This window comes from Somniosus microcephalus, chromosome 6, assembly GCF_052327205.1.
Source record: "Somniosus microcephalus isolate GS21.2 chromosome 6, FLI_Smic_1.0, whole genome shotgun sequence".
NCBI classification, from domain to species: domain Eukaryota; kingdom Metazoa; phylum Chordata; class Chondrichthyes; order Squaliformes; family Somniosidae; genus Somniosus; species Somniosus microcephalus.
Genome location: NC_140992.1, coordinates 135,934,191 through 135,955,406, shown reverse-complemented (window position 1 = coordinate 135,955,406; position 21,216 = coordinate 135,934,191). Strand labels below are relative to the sequence as shown.

Sequence of the window (21,216 nt, the reverse complement as noted above, 5' to 3'; positions counted from 1 at the left end):
ACCAGGATGGTGTTGGGCCCATAGCCTTTGCTGTATTCAGTGCGCTCAGCCGTTTCTTGATATCACGTGGAGTGAACTGAATTGGCTGAAGGCTGGCTTCTGTGATGGTGGGAAACTCAGGAGTGGGCCGATATGGATCATCCACTCAGCCCTTCTGGCTGAAGATGGTTGCAAATGCTTCAGCCTTGTTTTTTACACTCACGTGCTGGGCTCCACCATCATTGAGGATGCGGATATTCTTGGCACCTCCTCCTCCCATTAGTTGTTTAATGGTCCACCACTATTCACGACTGGATGTGGCAAGACTGCAGAGCTTTGATGTGATCTGTTGATTGTGGGATCACTTAGCCCTGTCTATAGCATGCTGCTTCCACATTTTAGTATGCATGTAGTCGTGTTGCAGCTTCCCAGGTTGGCACCTCATTTTTAGGTATGCCTGGTGCTGCTCCTCCTGGCATGCTCTTCTACACTCCTTATTGAAGCAGGGATGGACCCCTGATTTGATGGTAATGGTAGAGTGAGGGATATGCTGGGCCATGAGGTTAGATTGAGGTGGAATACAATTCTGCTGCTGCTGATGACCCACAGCGCCTCATGGATGTCCATTTTTGAGCTGCTAGATCTATTCTGAACCTATCCCATTTAACATGGTGTTAGTGCCACATAACACAATGGAAGGTGTCCTCAGTGTGAAGACGGGACCTCATCTCCACAATGACTGCGCGGTGGTCACTGCTACCAATACGGTCATGGACAGGTGCATCGGTGAAAGGTAGACCGGAGAGGACAAGGTCAAGTAGGTTCTTCCCTTGTGTTGGTTCTCTCACCACCAGACTTGCCAGTTATGTCCTTCATTACTCAGGCAGCTCACTTAGTAGCAGTGCTACCAAGCCACCCTTGGTGAAGTCCCCCACCCAGAATACACACTGTGCCCTTGCTACACTCAGTGCTTCTTCCAAGTGGTATTCAACATGAGACTGGAATGTATGGTGGACATTGGTAATATTTAATTTAAGATTCTGTAGTGGTTCGTGTAAATCGCCACTATATAAGAGTTTAGCTTCGACGAACTATAAATAAGTTGTTTATTTACCAGAACAGGATAATACAGCAGGTAAGGTAGCAGATAAGATGGCTGACTGCAAGAGCACCATATTGTAGATCACAGGATAATTACAGCAGGTAACAAGTAGGGTGGCTGACTGCAAGAACTTCATGTTGTAGGTCTTACGGTAAGTAAGATAGCAGGTAAGATGGCTGACTGCAGGAGCACCATGTTGTAGACCTTGTCCCAGCGGGGACTCCACAAGGACTGCGTTCCCAGTCCCATGGGGAGCCTGTTGACCTCCTCACACTCGGCTCTATATTCCCGACGTCACGTGACCGCGTCATGACGTCAACACGTTCGCTTAGGCGGTCACGTGACCTGCGCCGTTGTCAGTACATCTCCCCATTACGGAGGCTGGCCTTTAAGGCCGAGGTTACTAGGCCGGGCTGTGCCAGTACTTGCCGCGGGAGCGGAGAATCACTTCGCTCCCGCTTGCCGGCTGATGCAGCCGAAGTCGCGATAGGCCGGGCTATGCCGGCGGCCATCTTGGAAGCCCGAATCGGGCCGACGGCCAGTGTGCATGCGTCGTGTGACGTCAGCGCGTTAGGTCGGCGGCCGACGCGCATGCGTCACGTGATGCGTGACGTCAGCGCGTTAGGTCGCCTCTTAAAGGGGCAACGGCCCAACAGGTAAGTTAAAGAGGCAACAGCCCTAACTGGTAAGTTATACAATTAAGTAAATTAAGTACATACAGTTAGGTAAGTTATACATACATACATAAATAAGTTAAGTTAAAGGGAATTATGTATATATCTCAATGTAAAAGGCAACCCATAAGACCGCGACAATTCCTTTGTATTATGGATTACTTCCATATTAGTTGTGCTCCTCAAAAACAAAAAGGGGTCACTTTTGTTTGATGGCACTAGGGCAACCCACTGTCTCCACACGGGCTTATTTAGAAAAGGCATACTCAAATCCTGCAGTAGGGTTTGAACCCATAACCTTTTGACTCAGTACTACTAACATTATCCTACAGCCCATACCCGTCACTAATTGATGCATAGTCCATACGTGTTGTTGAATGCTTCAGTCAGTACTATTTATTCAATGACACACACCATACCAGTTATTGAATAATAGTCATATCAATTATTTAATTGTACTCAGTACCAATTCTTCATGGATACAGTCCATATGAGTTGTTGGCTGGTACAGTTAATAGCCAGTTATTCAATGCAACAGTCCATGCAGTTATTGAATATTGCAATACAGTTATCCGATTATATTCTCTGTACCAGTTACACATTGATATTATCCATGCCAGATATTGAATGATACAGCCACACTTGTTGAGTGATTGTATAGACACTATTACTCAATAATAGTCCACATCAGTTGTAGGATGATACAATCCATAGTTATTCATTGATACAATCCCCACCTGAGGAAATCTACATATTATAAGGGGTTAATTTCAGGTGCTTGCTAGGTAAAAGTTTTCAGACTTAACACCGGTCAAGAGTCGATGTGTAACTAGAGCTATTGCACGTACTTGGATTACAGCCAAGAACAGATGTCTGCCCACCTAATGAGAATGTAGAAGTGAAACAATGGGTTTCATTTGAAGTACCCAGTGACTTAATAACTTGTACATGATTAAGATTAAGGAGGACCTCCGGTTACACGATTCATATCCTGTTATATCTTAACCATTGACTTGTGTCCAGGATCCTTCTGTCAATATGTCATTAATACCTGATGATTAATCTAAAATGTATCCTGATAGAGGAACAAAGGAATGTCAATTAAACTTGTTTGTTACACTGTATAAATATGGAACGCTTACGCTGTATCATTGGAATAGTAGCCTCACCCCTTGAGTGGAGGTACTGATTCCCCTTGCAAGTTAAATAAAAGGCCTGTCCGTCTGACAAATCCAAGTGTGTATTGAGTCATTACCCAGAGCTAAGGCGGCACTTCTACACCCACTAGATACTGAATGATACAGCCATATAGTTGTTGGGTGATACAGTCTGTACAAGTTATCCAAAAGGTACAGTCCATATTGTTATTCAATCCATACCAGGGAGGAAACTAGAGATAGGAAAGGGAGCCCACACAATGCCAGATCAGCATCTGTGTGGATGCTGACAGTGTTGGGTAGGGTCAGACTTCCAGCCACCTGTTTTTGGGCAGGTGAGCTGCTATTTCAGCTCCAAGCATAGCGGAGGAGCGTGGAGCAGTAGCAAGTCGAAAATCAAACATCATTCAGCGCACGGCTATCGAAGGATCCACAGAGACACACCTATACAGTTCAGATTTAAGGAGTCATTTTATTCACAAAACACATTAGTCACTTGGGGATGCCTGACATAAGTAAGCACTCTAGAATGGAGCAGGGGAAACTTCTCACAGGATGCAACTATTTCAATAACAAGTGAGAGACGGCTGGGGGAAAAACCCATGTTAAAAAGCTGAACCATTATTGGCAGATAGAGTTGGTTTGGCAAGTCGAAAACACAGACAATGCAATGGCTGTGGCCTCTGAAGCACGATGATTTTGTTGCAGTTGTGCGGAAATTGCCAGAAGCCTTTCAGGCAGGACTCTATCCATACTATGGGGCTGTGAGACTGGGTGGCTCTGCAAGTCCTTCCGGTCTGGATACAATTCCCATGCATGAAATTGTGCATGCATTCCTAGCCGTGCACGTGAAAAACTTTTCCAATCACAAGAGAAATATTCGAGTGTAACAGTGGCTCCCTCTCAAGGTGTGAACTCCCCGATTCCACAGTTTACAGCTACTGAATGCCATCCTGACCTTCAAATGGAAGAGAAGAACTGATATACTGCACACTGAGGACGTCAGGAAATAGAACAGTGCGTGTGACATCCTGGATGTGCAAAGGAAATTTACATCATCTTGTTAGGTTCACTTCCAACCCTTTGTTTAACATAGCTTTCTGAATTCTGGCTGTGCAGACAGTTTTCCATGAACTTAGCAGTGATCTAAGAGAACAAAACCCTGTGGGGCGCAGATTAAAATGCCCTGGCTTCAGGGTTTTCTCGACTGGCTGTGTATCTTCAGCGGAACGCCTATTTAAGTAGTGTGAACAGGGTTTAAACAACTCTACTGACGCACACAAAGTAGTATCTGCTTTCCATTCTTACTGCAGAGGCAGCAACCACAAAATGATGCTGTGAGATACTAAAATAAATGGGTTAGTGCTCTATTAAAAGTAACAAAAAGACAGGAACTTTACACTAACACGTTCGCATTCATACACAGGTATCACTTGTCGGGATGAGTGCAGCTCCAACAACACTCAAGAAGCTCAACATCATCCAGGACAAAGCAGCCCATTTGATTGGCACCCCATCCACCACCTTAAACATTCACTCCCCCCACACTGGCATACCATTCCTGCATTTTGTACCATCTACAAGATGCACTGCAGCAACTCACCAAGGCTTCTTCGACAGCACCTCCTAAACCCGTGACCTCTACCACCTAGAAGGACAAGGGCAACAGGCACATGGGAACACCAGCACCTCCAAGTCACACACCATTCTGACTTGGAAATTTATCACTGTTCCTTCATCGTCACTGGGTCAAAATCCTGGAACTCCCTCTCTAACAGCACTGTGGGAGTACCCTCACCACACAGACTGCAGCAGTTCAAGGCAGCAGCTCACCGCCACCTTCTCAAGGGCAATTAGGGATGGGCAATAAATGCTGGCCTTGCTAGCGACGCCCACATCCCCATGAACAAAAAAAATTTTCATTCATGCTAACATATTATTAAATTAAGAAAGAATGTTTGGGAGGTTGAACTCTTTTTGGATTAAAAATTGTGTTGATGATAAAATGATTCAATGGAGTGTTTCCCAGGGAAAGCAGAATGCCTGGCCAGTAGCTGTGGTCCCACTGCTCTGGAGTGACTCAGAGTGGCTGAAGTCGTGTCAATATTGAACCACTTTGTGATTCACATAAATTCATGAAAAATTATTTCATTATTCAAAGCACTACTCAGTATTATTCAGAGAGGTTCTTAGAGCAGAGAAGGTTAAGAGGACATTTGATAGAGGTGTTCAAAATCATGAATGGTTTTGATAGAGTAAATAGAGAAACTGTTTCTAGTGGTAGAAGGGTCTGTAACCAGAGGACACAGATTTAAGGTGATTGGCAAAAGAACCAGAGGCGACATGAGGACTTTTTTTTTTTTTTTTTTTTTTTTTAAACACAGCAAGTTGTGATCTGGAATGCACTGCCTGAAAGGGTGGTGGAATTGTAATATTATTTTTGGATTAATTTACAATATCACTACCCTTAGCAAACAGCAATCCCCCCAGCGCCCCCTCATAATCTGAGCATATGGGGATGCCAAGGAGGGAGAAATCAATGCTCTGCATGTACATGTCACTAACTGCAAGCAGCTATGGATGCTGGTGGAGGAAAAAAAAAGCCTCATCTTTTTAAGTTTCTAATTGCACCTGTGACAGCTAGTTTCACTTCTAGTTGAACACTAGGATGGCCAGGAGTCTCCAAGTTGATACCTACTTCACTGGCCAGAGGTTTACTAGGGTTATTAAGGGCACACATTAATTGGCAAAACTGTTGAATATATAAAAGGGGATTCCACAGCAGTGTGTCATTCCAAACCATTCCAGCAACAGCCAGGACAGGAAACGTCACCTTTTAACAGCCTTCCATCGCCTTTAAGTTAGTGTTCAAACTGGCCATATATCCACACAGCTCTGATAAGCAGGCTGCAACACAGAATGGTAGTGAGTAACGTCACAGTGGTCACAGCCAGTAGATGCTTCTTCTGCCCAACAGGAACCTGTAGCGTTAGGGTTTCTACAGCCTGCAAAGAGAAGCAATCATGAGATACAGCAACCAGAAAGAGAGAGAGATTCTGCGGCTTGGTAACCTGTGAATAAGCAGTCACATTACACTGTACGTCAATACTTACTAATCCCACGTTCCAAATCTCAAGTCTGAGTACTTTACTATGGTGGGAGTGCTTTTAAGAATAACATTTTATGTATTTCTGATTCAACAGCAAACTATATGAAAAAGTCAACCGTACAAATATAAATCTCATTCCTGACATGGAGTTTTGTTTGATGGGAGCAGAAAGCACAGAATCAGGTACAGAACTCAGCAAGCTCAATGTGTGGTGCTCCTGATTTTCCGAGAAGTTGAGTCTTACAACTCCAGGCTGTAGGAGGATATCCAACCTAAGGTGTGTGTGTAATATCAGCATCACAAAGCATGGTAAAAAATGTTCAATTTATTTCCAACCATCTCTCTACTCCTCCCTCAACCCTCCCCCCCCCCCCCAACCACTTTATCCAATTCAATTATTAGGAAACAAAAGTTGCATTATCAATTAAAATATAACTGAAGTCAATCAATTTGATGAATGCAGTTTGCAACATTAATTTGCACACTGCACAGATTGCAAAGACTCTCACTGCTCTTAAAACATTGCATTATCAATTCAAAATTAATCAATTGGATGAATGCAGCTTTTAACATTAATTTGCACATGGTGAGACACTGGGCACAAGTGTGCTGCAGCCAGGGCAGGGGGAAAGGATAGCACAGGTGCCAGCTCACCGGAGGGCAAGGTCACACACTAGTTCTGCTCCAGAGGATTCAGATGATGACTTCGATGGCCCAGGCTACAGAAGAAGGCTGATGGGTGTACACACCCAAATGCTTGGTGCACTGGAAAGCCTGCATTCAATGTAGAGGAGCATGGAAGAGTCCAGCACCAACTTGGCACAGGGCTTTGCGCAGAGCTTGCAATCCATCCTTTCAAACATGGAACGAGTGGCCACCTCCATCAACACACTTGTGGACCCAACCATGATGCAGCGTCTGATGGCCGATGTCTTAGCTTCCATTGCAGCACAAGCAGCATCCACCAAACGTCTGAGTGCTACAGTGGAAGCTCAGACTGCTGCCATTATGGCTCTGGATACCAGTGTGCAAAGGGGCTTCCAGGACATCACAGCACTCCTGCAATCGGTTCTCCAACAGATCTGCACCCTAAAGATCCTCTGTAGATATGGCCACCTGCCAAGAGCCCTTCTCCCCCTCCTCCCTCTTCTAGCAGCTTGTCCTGCTCTGCATGGCCTCTGCTCATTCTTAGTCATCCTCAATGCCAAAAGGAAGCCCTACTAGGCCACACATGTCTGGGAGGAGCTGGTTTGCACACAAGCCTTTAAGTCGCCAAAAAAAGTAATTCAGCATCAGCCAGACCACTCCCTGTAGATTATTGAAACTTTTAACAAGTATGGAAAAGCACCCAAAACACATAGAAATGCAGTAACAGCCAGAATAAAGAGCTCCAAATTAGCATTGCACGCTGATCGGGGTCATGGTCTGCCGGCTCTGCATACTTCCGGTGGATGTTAGGTGCGCGCGCACCAACCCCTTTACAAATATGGCGTCCTCCACACTTTGGGCCAGAAGTGCATGTGCACGCCGCAGACACCATTTTTGAACCTTAACTTTAGAGCCCAATTTCGCCCCGATAGTATCTTTCTTTACCAACAAGCATTTTCATAGCTGTATTTTAAAAAAAAGGAAATGCAGGAAGATTTTTATATATTTTTTTTTTTTTTTTTAATTTAAAAAGGGTGGCAAGTATGTGAAGTGGCAAGTATGTGAACTGGCACAGGTGGTTTCAGGAAACCCCAATTGGTTTCAAGAAGAAACTCGACAGGTTCGCAACAACAAATGGGATGTACCAAAGGAAGTGTGGATAGGTAGGCTGGACAGACTAAAGCTCTTCTCCTGCCTGAAACCATCAATATATTACTAAGTAATAAGCAATGGGAGTATTACAAGCAATGATATTTATATCAAATTAAAATAATGTTGTATGTTATTGCTTGTACCACAGGTGCAATGGGGTAACAGGGAACAATTATTTTTACACAAGGTACATAGAAAATGTATCTACAAAAGGAAGTATAGATTCACCCAGTGAGACACAGTAGTATTTCTTAAAGAAGTTAGCAACTTACATTCTGATAGTTGACATTCACCCAGCTACAGGTACTGAGGTTACTCACTGAGCAGGGAGCCTCAGTTACACCAAGCTTCCAACTTTCCAGTAATGGATTATCTGAAAGAGACAAGGGAGGATTCTTAAGTTTGCAAATCAAGATCAAAAAATGGCAGAGTTTTTAGTAAAGAGAGAAGATGAGTCTTGCAAAGTGGCTGAGAGAGATGCACAATATTAGGATGGATAAAAGGAAATTTCCATAAGTTAGCTTGGCTAGAGGAAGACTAAGTGCCAGAACCTCTGGGGATACATCCTAGGATCCGGAGTGAGATGAGGGAGGAAACTGCAGAGAAATTATATTTCAGGGCTCTATCGAATGTGGACACATGCCGTTGGACTGCAGAATGGCCAATATAGTAGACATTTAAAAAATGGGAAACAGAGCTAATCTGGAAAATTACAGGCCAGTTAGTTTAACATCTGCGGTAGGCAAAATTTCAGCCTTTAATTAAGGATGAAATTACCACGTATCTAGATATAGAGAAAGTAGTTGGAAGTAACTAGCACGGATTTCAAAAGGGAGACAAACTTCATAAATTTCTTTGAGGTGGTAACAGACATTTAAGATGAGGGAAATGCAGTGGATGGAGTGTACATGGACTTTAGGAAAGCCTTTGACAAGGTACCACACAAGAGGTTATTAGAGAAGGGTTATGATTTAAAGAGGGGGCGACACCAATCTGGATTAAAAATTGCTTAAAAGGGAAAAAACAGTGAGTAGGAATAAAGAGCAGTTTTACAGAGCGGTTGGAAGTGGGTAGTGGTGTCCCACAGTGTTCAATTCTGGGGTCACTTCTGTTCACTGTGTTTTATCTATGATTCAGATATAGGCCTAGAGGGAGTGGTGTTGAAATTTGCAGATGATACCAAAATAGGAGATCTAGTAAATTCTTTAGAGGAATAAAGGAAGTTGCAAAGGGATATTGACAAGATAGGGGAATTGGGTTAAAAATGTGATGTGATACACTTTGGAAAAAAATAAGAGCAGTAATTACACTGTGAATGTGAGTAGGCTCGGTGCTGTGGAGGAGCAGAGGGATTTGGGGGTACAGGTTCACGGGCTATTAAAGCAGCACCTCCGGTTGATAAGGCCCAATGTTCCCATTTAGCTGTGCGGCTGCGCAGCTGTCTGAAGCTCCTGTGCATGCCGCTCGCCGGTATCTCAGTGGAAAAACCGCGTATGTGTGGAAGTTTGAATGGGCCACGCAGCTCCTTAAAGGGGCTGCGCACACAAAAAAAATTAGAGGGAACATTGATAAGGCCATTAAAAACTGACAGAATTCTAGGTTATAGCACAAGAGATATAGAATATAAAAGCCAAGAGGTAATAATGAGCCTATATAAAACTTTAATAAGACCTCAGTTAGAGTACTGTGTGTAGAATTAGGCTCCACATTATAGGAAGGATATTGAGGCTTTAGAGAGGGTACAAGACAGATTCACAAGGATGCTGCCTGCTATGAGCAAATACAAAAAGTCATCAACCTGAAACATTAACTCGGTTTCTCTCCCCACAGATGCTGCCTGACCTGCTGAGTATTTCCAGCATTTTCTGTTTTTATTTCAGATTTCCAGCATCCACAGTATTTTGCTTTTATACAAATACAAAGATCCACTTGAAAAAAATTGGAACTTTTTCATTAAACCAATGCTGTTTTATGAAGGGGAAGTCATGTTTGACAAATTTGCTCGAATTCTTTGAGGACGTAACAAACAGGGTGGATAAAGGGGAACCAGTGGATGTGGTGTATTTGGACTTCCAAAAAGGCATTTGACAAGGTGCCACACAAAAGATTACTGCACAAGATACAAAATCACGGGATTGGGGGTAATATACCGGCATGGGTGGAAGATTGGCTATCTAACAGAAAACAGAGAGCTGGGATAAATGGTTCATTCTCAGGTTGGCAATCAGCGACTAGTGGTGTTCCGCAGGGGTCAGTGCTGGGACCCCAACTCTTTACAATCTATATTAACGATTTGGAGGAAGGGACCGAGTGCAACGTATCCAAGTTTGCCGACGATACAACGATGGGAGGGAAAGCAGTGAGTGAGGAGGACATAAAAAAACCTGCAAAAGGACAGACAGGCTAAGTGAGTGGGCAGAGATTTGGCAGATGGAATATAAATGTTGGAAAGTGTGAGGTTATGCACTTTGGCAGAAAAAAATCAAAGAGCAAGTTATTATCTAAATGGAAAGAAACTGCAAAGTGCTACAGTACAAAGGGATCTGGGGGTCCTGGTGCATGAAACACAGAAGGTTAGTATGCAGGTGATCAGGAAGGCCAATGGAATCTTGGCTTTTATTGCAAGGGGGACGGAGTATAAAAGCAGGGAAGTCTTGCTTCAGTTATACAGGGTACTGGTGAGGCCACACTTGGAATACTGCGTAGAGTTTTGGTTTCCATATTTAAGAAAAGATATACTTGCTCTTGAGGCAGTTCAGAGAAGGTTCACTCGGTTGATTCCGGAGATAAGGGGGTTGACTTATGAGGAAAGGTTGAGTAGGTTGGGCCTCTACTCATTGGAATTCAGAAGAATGAGAGGCGATCTTATCGAAACATATAAGATTGCGAGGGGGCTTGATCGGGTGGATGCGGGGAGGATGTTTCCACTGATGGGTGAGACTAGAACTAGGGGGCATAATCTTAGAATAAGGGGCTGCCCTTTCAAAACTGAGATGAGGAGAAACTTCTTCACTCAGAGGGTGGTAAATCTATGGAATTTGCTACCCCAGAGAGCTGTGGAAGCTGAGACATTAAATAAATTTAAAACAGAGATAGACAGTTTCCTAGCAGATAAGGGAATTAGGGGTTACGGGGAGTGGGCAGGGAAGTGGACGTGAGTCTAGGTTCGGATCAGCCATGATCCTATTGAATGGCGGAGCAGGCCAGAGGGGCCTTATGGCCCACTCCTGCTCCTAGTTCTTATGTTCTATCAATCGCCCCATAATCATAGAAGTGTTTAAAATTATGAAAGGACTGGGGCAGGGTAGATAGAAATATACAGTTTCCTGTAGTTGAAGGGTCTAGATTAAGGGGCCAAAGGTACAAGATTAAATGTCAGCGATTTAAAACACAGGGCAAAAACAAAAAACTTGAGTTGAGGCTGTTGAATTCATTTCCAGGATTAGTGGCCGAGGCAGAAACTATGTCAACCTTTTAGGTTAGATTGAATAGGTGGATGAAGGAAAAGCAGAAAAAGGGTTATAGGAACATAGGGTAAATGTGATTAGAACTATTTCCACACGTGGAGGGTAAACACCGACATGGACTGGTTGGGTCGAAGGGCCGGTTGGTGTGTTGTAACTTCTATGTATATTTTTATGTAACTATGCACTGATCAAATGAAGAGACCTGGTCAACTACAGCTAAACTGCTGCTAGCTAACACAATGTCCAAGTGTGAATTTCTGTACAGAAACAGAATTGTAAAACTGATTCTACAATTGTACACGCAGTCGAGGAGTGGCACTTGCACAAAATCGCAACCTATGATTGCCCGTCTATCAGTTTTAGTGAATGGAAATTTACAGGCTCACTCCACACCTTCCTGACCTGTGCTCCCTGCAAGTGCTACTCTTTCCAGGGAGGGTCAAATTGCAGAATCAGTTCCAGTATACCTTGATTATCCACACACCAATTTCTCACTGCCAGAGTTGTCACAGGACAAAACCTTCCATCAGGCATTAAAACTGCACAAAGTGTGTTTTTATAATTTAGGTTGTATAATTTTCCATTCCCATGCCTAGAATAATGCTGCGTCAATTTAAAGGTGGCAGAGAGGGGCTAATTTGTCTACTCCATGTTCTCGTTGTGTTTCTGTACAAGGTACAGAGAAAATGCAAAGTAACCATCTTATGAGGGAAGTGGCGATAAATCTTGAGGCTGTTTAGCAAAAACAAAATTTAGGGTCTCTCATTAAGTGATCATTTTTTTTTTTTTTTTTTTTTTTTTGCAGGTGACCATTTATACAGATATCACTGTGTGAAGTACAGGCAAACAGGATTACTCCAGGGTAAATGTTCTAACGGGCTAAATCCAAACATACAAACTACTACACTTTTTCCTCAACTTCCCCCAGCAGTGCAGTTTGTATTAAAAACTACACCTATATGCCTGGAAAGTGGATCTCTGCATGTAGTGATTCCCCAAGACACAGTAGTGCAGATTTCATTTTATAGAAGGGCGTCAACTTCAAAGCACACAAAACTCAAATGTCATTGAAAAAATCTTGTAACAACAGTTACATGGTTCATGGTAGCTCCCGCTCCAAGATCCTCAACTGCTTGAGGTTCAATCTCCAGTGCCAGGTTTAGTACCTTAGACTAGACCTTAAACAGCAGCAGGGTGCTCCATCACAGGAGAAAGAATTATAACACAACCTGCTCTTAGCCCCACCTAAAAAAAATCCAAATTACAACTCCTCTTCATGAATCAAAAAGGATCACTGATGGGACCCACAAGACCAAGCTCATTAACACCTGCCAGTTTGAAACAAGTGGGAACGAGAGTCCTAGGACTCCTAGAGAATTAAATCCACCAATTACAATTGTAACATGATGGAAAGTGATACATTTCTGATTCTTTTCCAGTTCAGAGTTCTGTTAAAATATAAACTAGATTCATTTAGATTTAAAATTATTCACTGAGCTTTATCCATGCAAAAAAAAAAAAGCAGGCTGTCAGTGTTGGTAACAGACAATGCAATTAAAGCCCTCCCTGAAAAGCCCAAGGAAAGACTTACAAGTAGGGTTCCCAGCACTGCGGTTCGCAACGTGGGAGTAAAGTTTGTTCGAAGGTGACCAACCTTTTGTTGCATATTATTTTATTTAGATGGAGAGATTCAAAGGTCGCTGGGCTGATGTTTTTAAATGGTGCAGCAGCCAGTTAATCGCCTTCCACCACTGCGCCGGCTTGCCGCACTTCTGGAATTTTGTATTGAAGGGAGCCTCCCCACCGCTTCCCCCCCCCCCCCCCCGGCCCCCCGCCACCCCCCCGCTTCCCCCCCCCCCCGCCGCCACCCCCGGTCCCCTGCCCTCTGTTGCCTCCTCCCCCCCCACTCACGGGGAGCCTCCTGGTTTTCAGAATTCCTCGTACAACAGCTGCTGGTGCAAAACCACAAGCAAAGATATTCAGCTACAGGGAACCCAATCTTTGTAAGGTGAATGCAGTAGCATATGCAGATGGTGCATGGTCAGATGGCACAAGGCAAAACCTCCAGGAATGCATCCAACCAGAGTTGGCAACCCTCCTTACAAGTTTGCCTTTACAGTAAAAGGTTTTCACTAGAAAATGAGTTTATTGCAATCTATAGCACAAAAAGCCCCATGTGGACCCGAGCTATACAGATCACAGATTTGATCTGCGGTCAGTTCTTTGTTGACTGACCTGAACTGAAACAGAACAGCAATTAGGGTGCTACAATTGACTTCAGCATCCCTGAGTTAGGGAGGGGGGGGGGGGGGGTGGGGGTGAAAGCCAGGGTTTCCACTGTAGGTTGCAATCCAGTGTGGGAGTCAGGTGTGGATGGGACTGGGGCATCCCCAGAGTCAAAAACAGTCGAGACGTACTGGATGAGGAACGCGACAATAGCTGGCCTCTACAGAACCATACCCGAACAATAGGAGGAGGAGTGAGGGGAGTATAGAAAATTGGAAGGCAAAAAAAAAAATTGATGCCACCCATTCTAATTTGTTACATACTTCTCTGGCAGTGAATCATCAAGTGTGGATCTGCAAGGGTCACCAAAGAATTGGTTTCCTCTGTGTCAGTTGGTCGATGATATCGTATATGCAATGGGACTGTGCCAGTAAAACGTCCAGTGTGTCTGGGGTCAGGCTTGAGGTAGATGACAATCGTGTGCACTGTTGATAAGTATTCCGGAGCTTCAATGTCGATCTCGTTCTGAATGAATATCTGCATAGCAGTTGCAAATATTAATAGCCAGCACCACTAGCTAGAAACAAACAGTAACCAATGTCACTATATACATCTAAGTGAATGATTCTCAATAGTTTGTACTACCAGCTATAATGCAATAGTGTTAGCACCATTGCTGCTGTTGAAATAAATGGTATTGCTAAACAAAATGAATACCCAGTAGTTGTAATAGTGCTGACGAAGGGTCACAGACCTGAAACGTCAACTCTGTTTCTCTCTCCATGGATACTGCTTGGCCTGCTGAGTGTTTCCAGCATTTTCTGTTGTTATTTCAGATTTTCAGCATCTGCAGTATTTTGCTGTTGTGTTGTAATAGTGCTTCCCATTTCACACTTCTGATATTAGAATGTATAGCTGCTTTTACATTGCAACCTGGCTCTGAGTGAGTTAACTGGAAAGCTCTCCTGCCATTTATTTTGTAAGGTGCAGAGGCTGCACATATGCAGGGCTGGCTGTGACATGATGCCTCTATAAAGAATATTTGCACGTAATGGTGTCACCACCAAAACATGGCATCAGCTCATTTACAAGCCTCAAAGAGATCAGTGGAAAATGGGTCTAAATAAATGTCAGGTTTCCACAGCTGCAAGAGCTAGCAGTCAAAGAGCAATCTAAAAGCTGTGTACGACTACAACTATGACTAAAGTTGGGTTTAAAGTACATTTTGTACCTTATAGCTAACTTGTTCTATACTTGGTCTGGAATTATTTGCTGGGACAGTATAAGGAATGTTACCCTGTATATAGCATATATATGCAGTACTTGACTTTGCTTGAATGTGACATTGCAGTGTTATCCTAGATACATACCAGTGCTAGACTTAACCTAGGAGAGATGGATTGTAACACTGACATTGTGAAAATCATACTCCACTCCCTAGCAGTGACACTTTTCACTTTGATAATGACAAAGTGACCAAAAATAACTAAACACGGTCACAATACTTCTGCCCTTATTACTGATAAATAATGCAAGGTTGAATTTCTCATACCTTTCCACTGTTATGCTCTCGTAGTGATGCAAGCTCGTATGGATCCACATAAAGTCCTTGGGGTAACTGCTCCTTAATCATAATGGAACAGTCTGGGTGGGCACCTTCACCGAGCTTAACATCCATCACCATCTCTCTACATAGCAACAAGCAGTCAATTAGTCACAATAATGCAGACTCTTACCTGTTCATCAACGCAATCTCCAAATTAACCACATGAAAAATAGGGTATCCAGCTTCATTTGTCATCACAGAAACCCCACAGTGCAGATAGAGGCCATTTCGGCCCATCGAGCCTGTTCTGTGCCTGACTTTAACTCTGAAAGGCTTAGCAACTCTCCTCTTAGCTCAGTGGGTAAAGACACCACACAGTACTTTTTTTTTTATTTTTTTATAATTGTTCATGGGATGTGGGTGTCGCTGGCAAAGCCAGCATTTATTGCCCATCCCTAACTGCCCTTGAGAAGGTGGTGGTGAGCCACCTTCTTGAACTGCTGCAGTCCATGTGGTGAAAGTACTCCCACAGTACTGTTAGGTAGAGTGTTCCAGGATTTTGACCTCATCTCTTATCTACACTGGTAATCAAAATTCCTTCTACACACTCCCCTGCTGTGATAACAGCCTGTCTGACACTGCTTTGTGTGTCTTTCTAGTGTGTGTTAACCTCACAATTCTAACTCAATAAATACCAATTAGTTGATTCTATTTAATAATCTATAGTGCCTATCCTGAGAGTACAAAGTCTTCAGCCCTGAAATGCTGTTACATTGTCTAAAGTTTCATCCTTCTCCAATTTTAATGAGTGTCATTGTGATCAAAAGATAGGATTTGTGAGCACACCGCTTAAACCAATTCTGCCTACATTGGCTGTTCTGACTCAGTTCTGTAGTAAAATAATGTAAAAATATGTGTGTAATTCTGACAGTCCTTACCTATGAAACCCATTCTTTACAATGTGTCTGTTCAGACTCACTGACTGCAGCCAAGGTTCAGAGTACAAGGGCTCACTACCTGTAGAAACACAGAACAGTCAGCATTCTACTCCCAGCTTCAGACACTATTTAACAGATGTGATTGGGCAAGAAATATTTTTCCAAATTTAGGAGCTTCGAGGCACAAGATTTTTTTTTTTTTTTTTTTTTTTTAATTTTCTGTTACTCCAAAGAAACCTCAACTGCGTTCCCTTCTCCCACTAATTCTTCTACAGCACACACTGGAGAAAAGCAGCTTCCCAAACTGCAGTACTGAATGCTGGGAAAATCCAAAGGCTTACTACTGTACTGGAATTCTGGGAATGCCAGCTCTCCAGAAGTGGAAGACAGAGATATGCAAACCAGATACATAGCAAATGGCTGAATGAGAGTAGTGGCAGAATGACAGGTCTAGGAGGCTGACTGAGCAACTTGTTTCTGAAAACAGGTGTGGAATAAACAGAGGAAAGGTGGAAAGGCTTGCAATTATATCGTGCCTTTCATGACCTCAGGGTATCCCAAAGCACTTTACAGTCAGGCAGTGAAGTACCTTTTTGAAGTGTCAGCCGTGGCTCAGTGGATAGCACTCTCGCCTCTGAATCAGAAGGTTGTGGGTTCAAGACCCACTCCAGAGACTTGAGCACAAAAATCTAGGCGGACACTCCAGCGCAGTGCTGAGGGAGTGCTGAAGTGTCAGAGGTGTGCCGCCTTTCGCATGACATGTTAAACTAAGGCCCTGTCTGCTCTCAGGTGAACATAAAAGATTCCATGGCCCTATTTTGAAGGAGAGCAGGGGAGTTATCCCCAGTATCCTGGCCAATATTTATCCCTCAATCAACATCACTAAAACACATTATCTGGTCATCATCACATTGCGGTTTGTGGGAGCTTGCTGTGTGCAAATTGGCTGCTGCATTTCCTATATTGCACCAGTAACTACGCTTCAAAATTACTTCATTAGCTGTAAAGTGCTTGGGACGCCTGGAGATAATATGGCGGTATATAAATTCAAGTGTCTTTCTTTAATCTTAAAACTGACTGCTACGTTTCCCACATGACAACAATGAGTACACTCCAAAAGTACTTCACTGGCTGTAAAGCACTTTGAGACGTCTGGTGCTCGTGAAAGGCATGCAAGTCTCTTTCTTTATCAATCACTGTTGTAATATAGGAAAATTAAAGTCAGAATAATGGCCCTCTATCTGTAGCTAATTACTAAGAAAGTTACTTGAAAGATGCATAGAAAGAAAATCCTTTCTGAGTTAAAGTAACGGAGAGGGTTGATGAGAGTAGCGCAGTTGACATTTTTATATGTTTGTTCAAAAAGGCATTTGGTAAAGTGCCACGTGTGACACTTGTTGGCAAAATTAAAGCCCATGGATAAAAATTGGCTAAGGGAGGTATACAGTGGTGTTTCCCAGGGGTCAGTATTAGGACCACTGATTTTTTAAATATATTAGTATGATATATATTAATGACTTGGGCATATACAGGGTATAATTTAAAGGTTTGCAGATGACAGAAAACTTGCAAATGTAGTAAACAATGAGGAGGATAGTAACAGACTTCAGAAGGACAGAGACTGGTGAAATGGGCAGAAATATGGTAGATGAAATTTAAATGGAGAAGTGTGAAGTGACACATTTTAGTAGGAAGAATGAGGAGAGGCAATATAAACTAAATGGTACAATTTTAAAGGAGGTTCAGGAACAGAGAGACCTGGAGTTCACATACACAAATCTTTGAAAATGGCAGGACAAGTTTAGAAGGCTGTTAAAAAAAAGCATACGGGATCCTTGTTTTTATAAATAAAGGCATAGAGCACAAAAGCAAGGAGGTTATGCTAAACCTTTATAAATCATAGAACAAGGATTTTGAAATCAATACTTTGGGAAATAGAGCCGGTTGAGGTTGGTGAGGATAGGCGTGTTGGGTGTGTGGGACAGTATAGAGCCAGTGTTGAAGTTTGTGAAGAGTAGTGAACATTGAATAAGTTGAGCTTTGAGACAACAAAGGTATGGATGAGCATTTCAGCAGCAGTAGGGTTGAGGTACAGCAGACGACAATATTATGAGGGGTGGTGGACAGTAAGATCAGAGGTAGCTAGTAGACAGCCACAATTTGAGCCGGAGTACACGGTCTCTTTGCTGCCAATTACATCGGTATGAGGGGGCGAGCTGGCTAAGGTAGATTAGAAAAAGAGATTAAAAGGTATGGCGGTAGATAAGCAGTGGCTAGCATTTAAGAGAAATATTTCATAATTCTCAACAAAAATAAATTCCATTGAGAAAAAAAACTCCACGGTAAAAGTGATCCATCCGTGGCTAACTAAAGTTAAGGATAGTATTAGATTGAAAGAAGAAGCTTATAATGTTGTAAAGAATATAGTTGTAAGCCTGAGGATTGGGAGAGTTTCAGAAACCAGCAAAAGATGACCAAAACATTGATAAAGGGAAAAAATAGAATGAGAAAACTAGCAAGAAATATAAAAACAGATTGCAAGAGCTTCTACAAGTATGTAAAAAGGAAGAGTAGCAAAAGTAAATGTAAACCCTTAGAGGCCGAGACAGGAGATATTATTATGGGGAATAGGGAAATGGCAGAGGCTTTAAACAAATATTTTGTATCTGTCTTCACAGTAGCAGACATAAAAAGCATACCAAAAATGGTGGGGAACCACAGGTCTAATGAAGGTGAGGAACTTAATGTCATTAATATAAGTAGAGAAAAAGTACTAGAGAAACTAATGGGACTAAAAGCTGACAAATCCCCTGGACCTGACAACCTACATCCTCGGGTTCTAAAAGAGGTGGCTGAAGAGATAGTGGATGCTTTGGTTTTGATCTTCCAAAATTCCCTAGATTCTAGAACGGTCTCAGCAGATTGGAAGGTCGCAAATGTAACACCACTATTCAAGAAAGGAGGGAAGAGAGAAAACAGGGAACTACAGGCCAGTTAGCCTGACATCAGTGGTCAGGAAAATGCTGGAATCCATCGTTAAGGAAGTGGTATCAGGGCACTTAGAAAATCATAACATGATTAGGCAGGGTCAACATGGTTTTATGAAAGGGAATTAGTGTTTGACAAATTTATTCATTTTTTGAGGATGTAACTAGCAGGGTAGATAAAGGGGAACCAGTGGATGTAGTATATTTGGATTTCCAAAAGGCATTTGATAAGGTGCCACATAAAAGGTTATTACACAAGAGAAGTGTGCAAATAATAGGGTAATAATAGTGGGGGATTTCAACTTCCCCAATATTAACTGGGATAGTCAGAGTGTGAAAGGCTTAGAGGGTGCAGAATTCTTAAAGTGCATCCAGGAGAGCTTTTTGAGCCAGCATGTAGAAAGTCCTACAAGAGAGGGGACGGTACTGGACCTAATTCTAGGGAATGTGGCCAGGCAAGTGGTAGAAATGTTAGTAGGTGAGCACTTTGGTGACAGTGACCATAATTCGGTGAGATTTAAGGTAGTCATGGAAAAGGACAAGGATGGACCGGAAATAAAAGGTTCTAAATTAGGGGAAGGCCGATTTTAATATGATAAGGCAGGATCTGGCCAATGTGGACTGGGATCAGCTACTTGAAGGAAAATCCACATCAGAGCAATGGGAGTCTTTCAGAAAGGAAATTGAGAGAGTACAATGGCAACATGTTCCTGTAAAGGTCAAGGGTGGGACCAACAAGCCCAGGGAACCTTGGCTGTCAAGGGATATACGAGAATGGATTAGGAAAAAAAGGGGGGCTTTTGGCAGATACAAAGGACTAAAGACAGAGGAAGCCCTAGAGGAGTATAAAAAGTGCAGGGGGATACTTAAAGAAATTAGGAGAGCGAGGAGGGGCCATGAAATAACACTGGCGAGCAAAATAAAGGAAAATCCTAAGGTGTTTTATAAGTATATTAAGGGCAAGAGGATAACTAGGGAAAGAGTAGGGCCCATTAGGGACCAAAGTGGCAAGCTGTGTGTAGAGCCAGAAGATGTAGGTGGGGTTTTAAATGAATTTTTTGCATCTGTGTTCACTATGGAGAAGGACGATGTGGACATAGAAATCAGGCAGGGGAACTGTGATATACTTGAACATATTAGCATCGAGAGGGAGGAGGTACTAGCGGTTTTAGCAGGCTTAAAAGTGGATAAATCCCCAGGCCCGGACGAGGTGTATCCCAGGCTACTATGTGAGGCAAAGGAGGAGATTGCAGGGGCTCTGACACAAATTTTCAGAACCTCTCTGGCCACAGGGGATGTGCCAGAGGACTGGAGAACAGCTAACATAGTACCATTATTCAAGAAGGGTAGTAGGGATAAACCAGGGAATTACAGGCCAGTGAGCCTAACATCAGTGGTAGGGAAATTATTGGAAAAAATTTTGAGGGACAGAATTAGTCTCCACTTGGAGAGGCAAGGATTAATTAGGAATAGCCAGCATGGCTTTGTCAAGGGAAGATCATGTCTGACCAATTTGATTGAATTTTTCGAGGGGTGACTAGGTGTGTGGATGAGGGTAGTGCAGTGGATGTGGTTTACATGGATTTCAGTAAGGCTTTTGATAAAGTCCCGCATAGGAGACTGGTCAGGAAGGTAAGAGCCCATGGGATCCAGGGTGCCTTGGCACATTGGATCCAAAACTGGCTTAGTGGCAGAAGGCAGAGGGTGGTGGTGGAAGGTTGTTTTTGTGACTGGAAGCCTGTGTCCAGTGGGGTACCGCAGGGATCGGTGCTGGGTCCCTTGCTGTTTGTGGTCTACATTAATGATTTGGATGTGAATGTAAAAGGTATGATCAGTAAGTTCGCAGATGACATGAAAATTGGTGGGGTGGTAAATAGCGAGGAGGGAAGCCTCAGGCTACAGGACAATATAGATGGGTGGAACAGTGGCAAATAGAATTTAACCCTGAAAAGTGTGAGGTGATGCATTTTGGACAGATTAACAAGGCAAGGGAATACACAATGAATGGTAAGACCCTAGGAAAGACAGAGGATCAGAGGGACCTCGGTGTGCATGTACATAGATCCCTGAAGGCAGCAGAACAGGTGGATAAGATGGTTAAAAAGGCATTGGGATACTTGCCTTCATTAGCCGAGGCATAGAATGTAAGAGCAGGGAGGTTATGATGGAGCTGTACAAAACGCTGGTAAGGCCACAGCTGGAGTACTGTGTGCAGTTCTGGTCGCCACACT

The 21,216-nt window shown here is 43.1% G+C and overlaps 2 protein-coding genes across 4 annotated transcripts in view; both read right to left on the bottom strand.

The window, feature by feature from the left end:
* thap4 (THAP domain containing 4) overlaps window positions 1–21,216 on the bottom strand; it is a 410,225-nt gene that overhangs the window by 94,638 nt on the left and 294,371 nt on the right. The gene's annotated exons all lie outside the window — the stretch shown is intronic.
* pigx (phosphatidylinositol glycan anchor biosynthesis, class X) overlaps window positions 1,069–21,216 on the bottom strand; it is a 25,163-nt gene continuing 5,015 nt past the window's right edge. The window contains exons 2-7 of one of the 3 annotated variants that reach the window (XM_085990837.1): window positions 15,999–16,077; window positions 15,067–15,202; window positions 13,838–14,051; window positions 8,094–8,194; window positions 5,746–5,917; window positions 1,069–3,943 (exon numbers count right to left, since the gene is read on the bottom strand). In XM_085990837.1, the coding sequence (XP_085846963.1) occupies window positions 5,774–5,917; window positions 8,094–8,194; window positions 13,838–14,051; window positions 15,067–15,202; window positions 15,999–16,077 (674 nt within the window). In that variant the 3' untranslated portion in view covers window positions 1,069–3,943; window positions 5,746–5,773. Of the gene's footprint in view, window positions 5,918–8,093; window positions 8,195–13,837; window positions 14,052–15,066; window positions 15,203–15,998; window positions 16,078–21,216 lie in introns of all 3 variants that reach the window. The other 2 variants (XM_085990836.1, XM_085990838.1) reach the window with 2 other exon arrangements.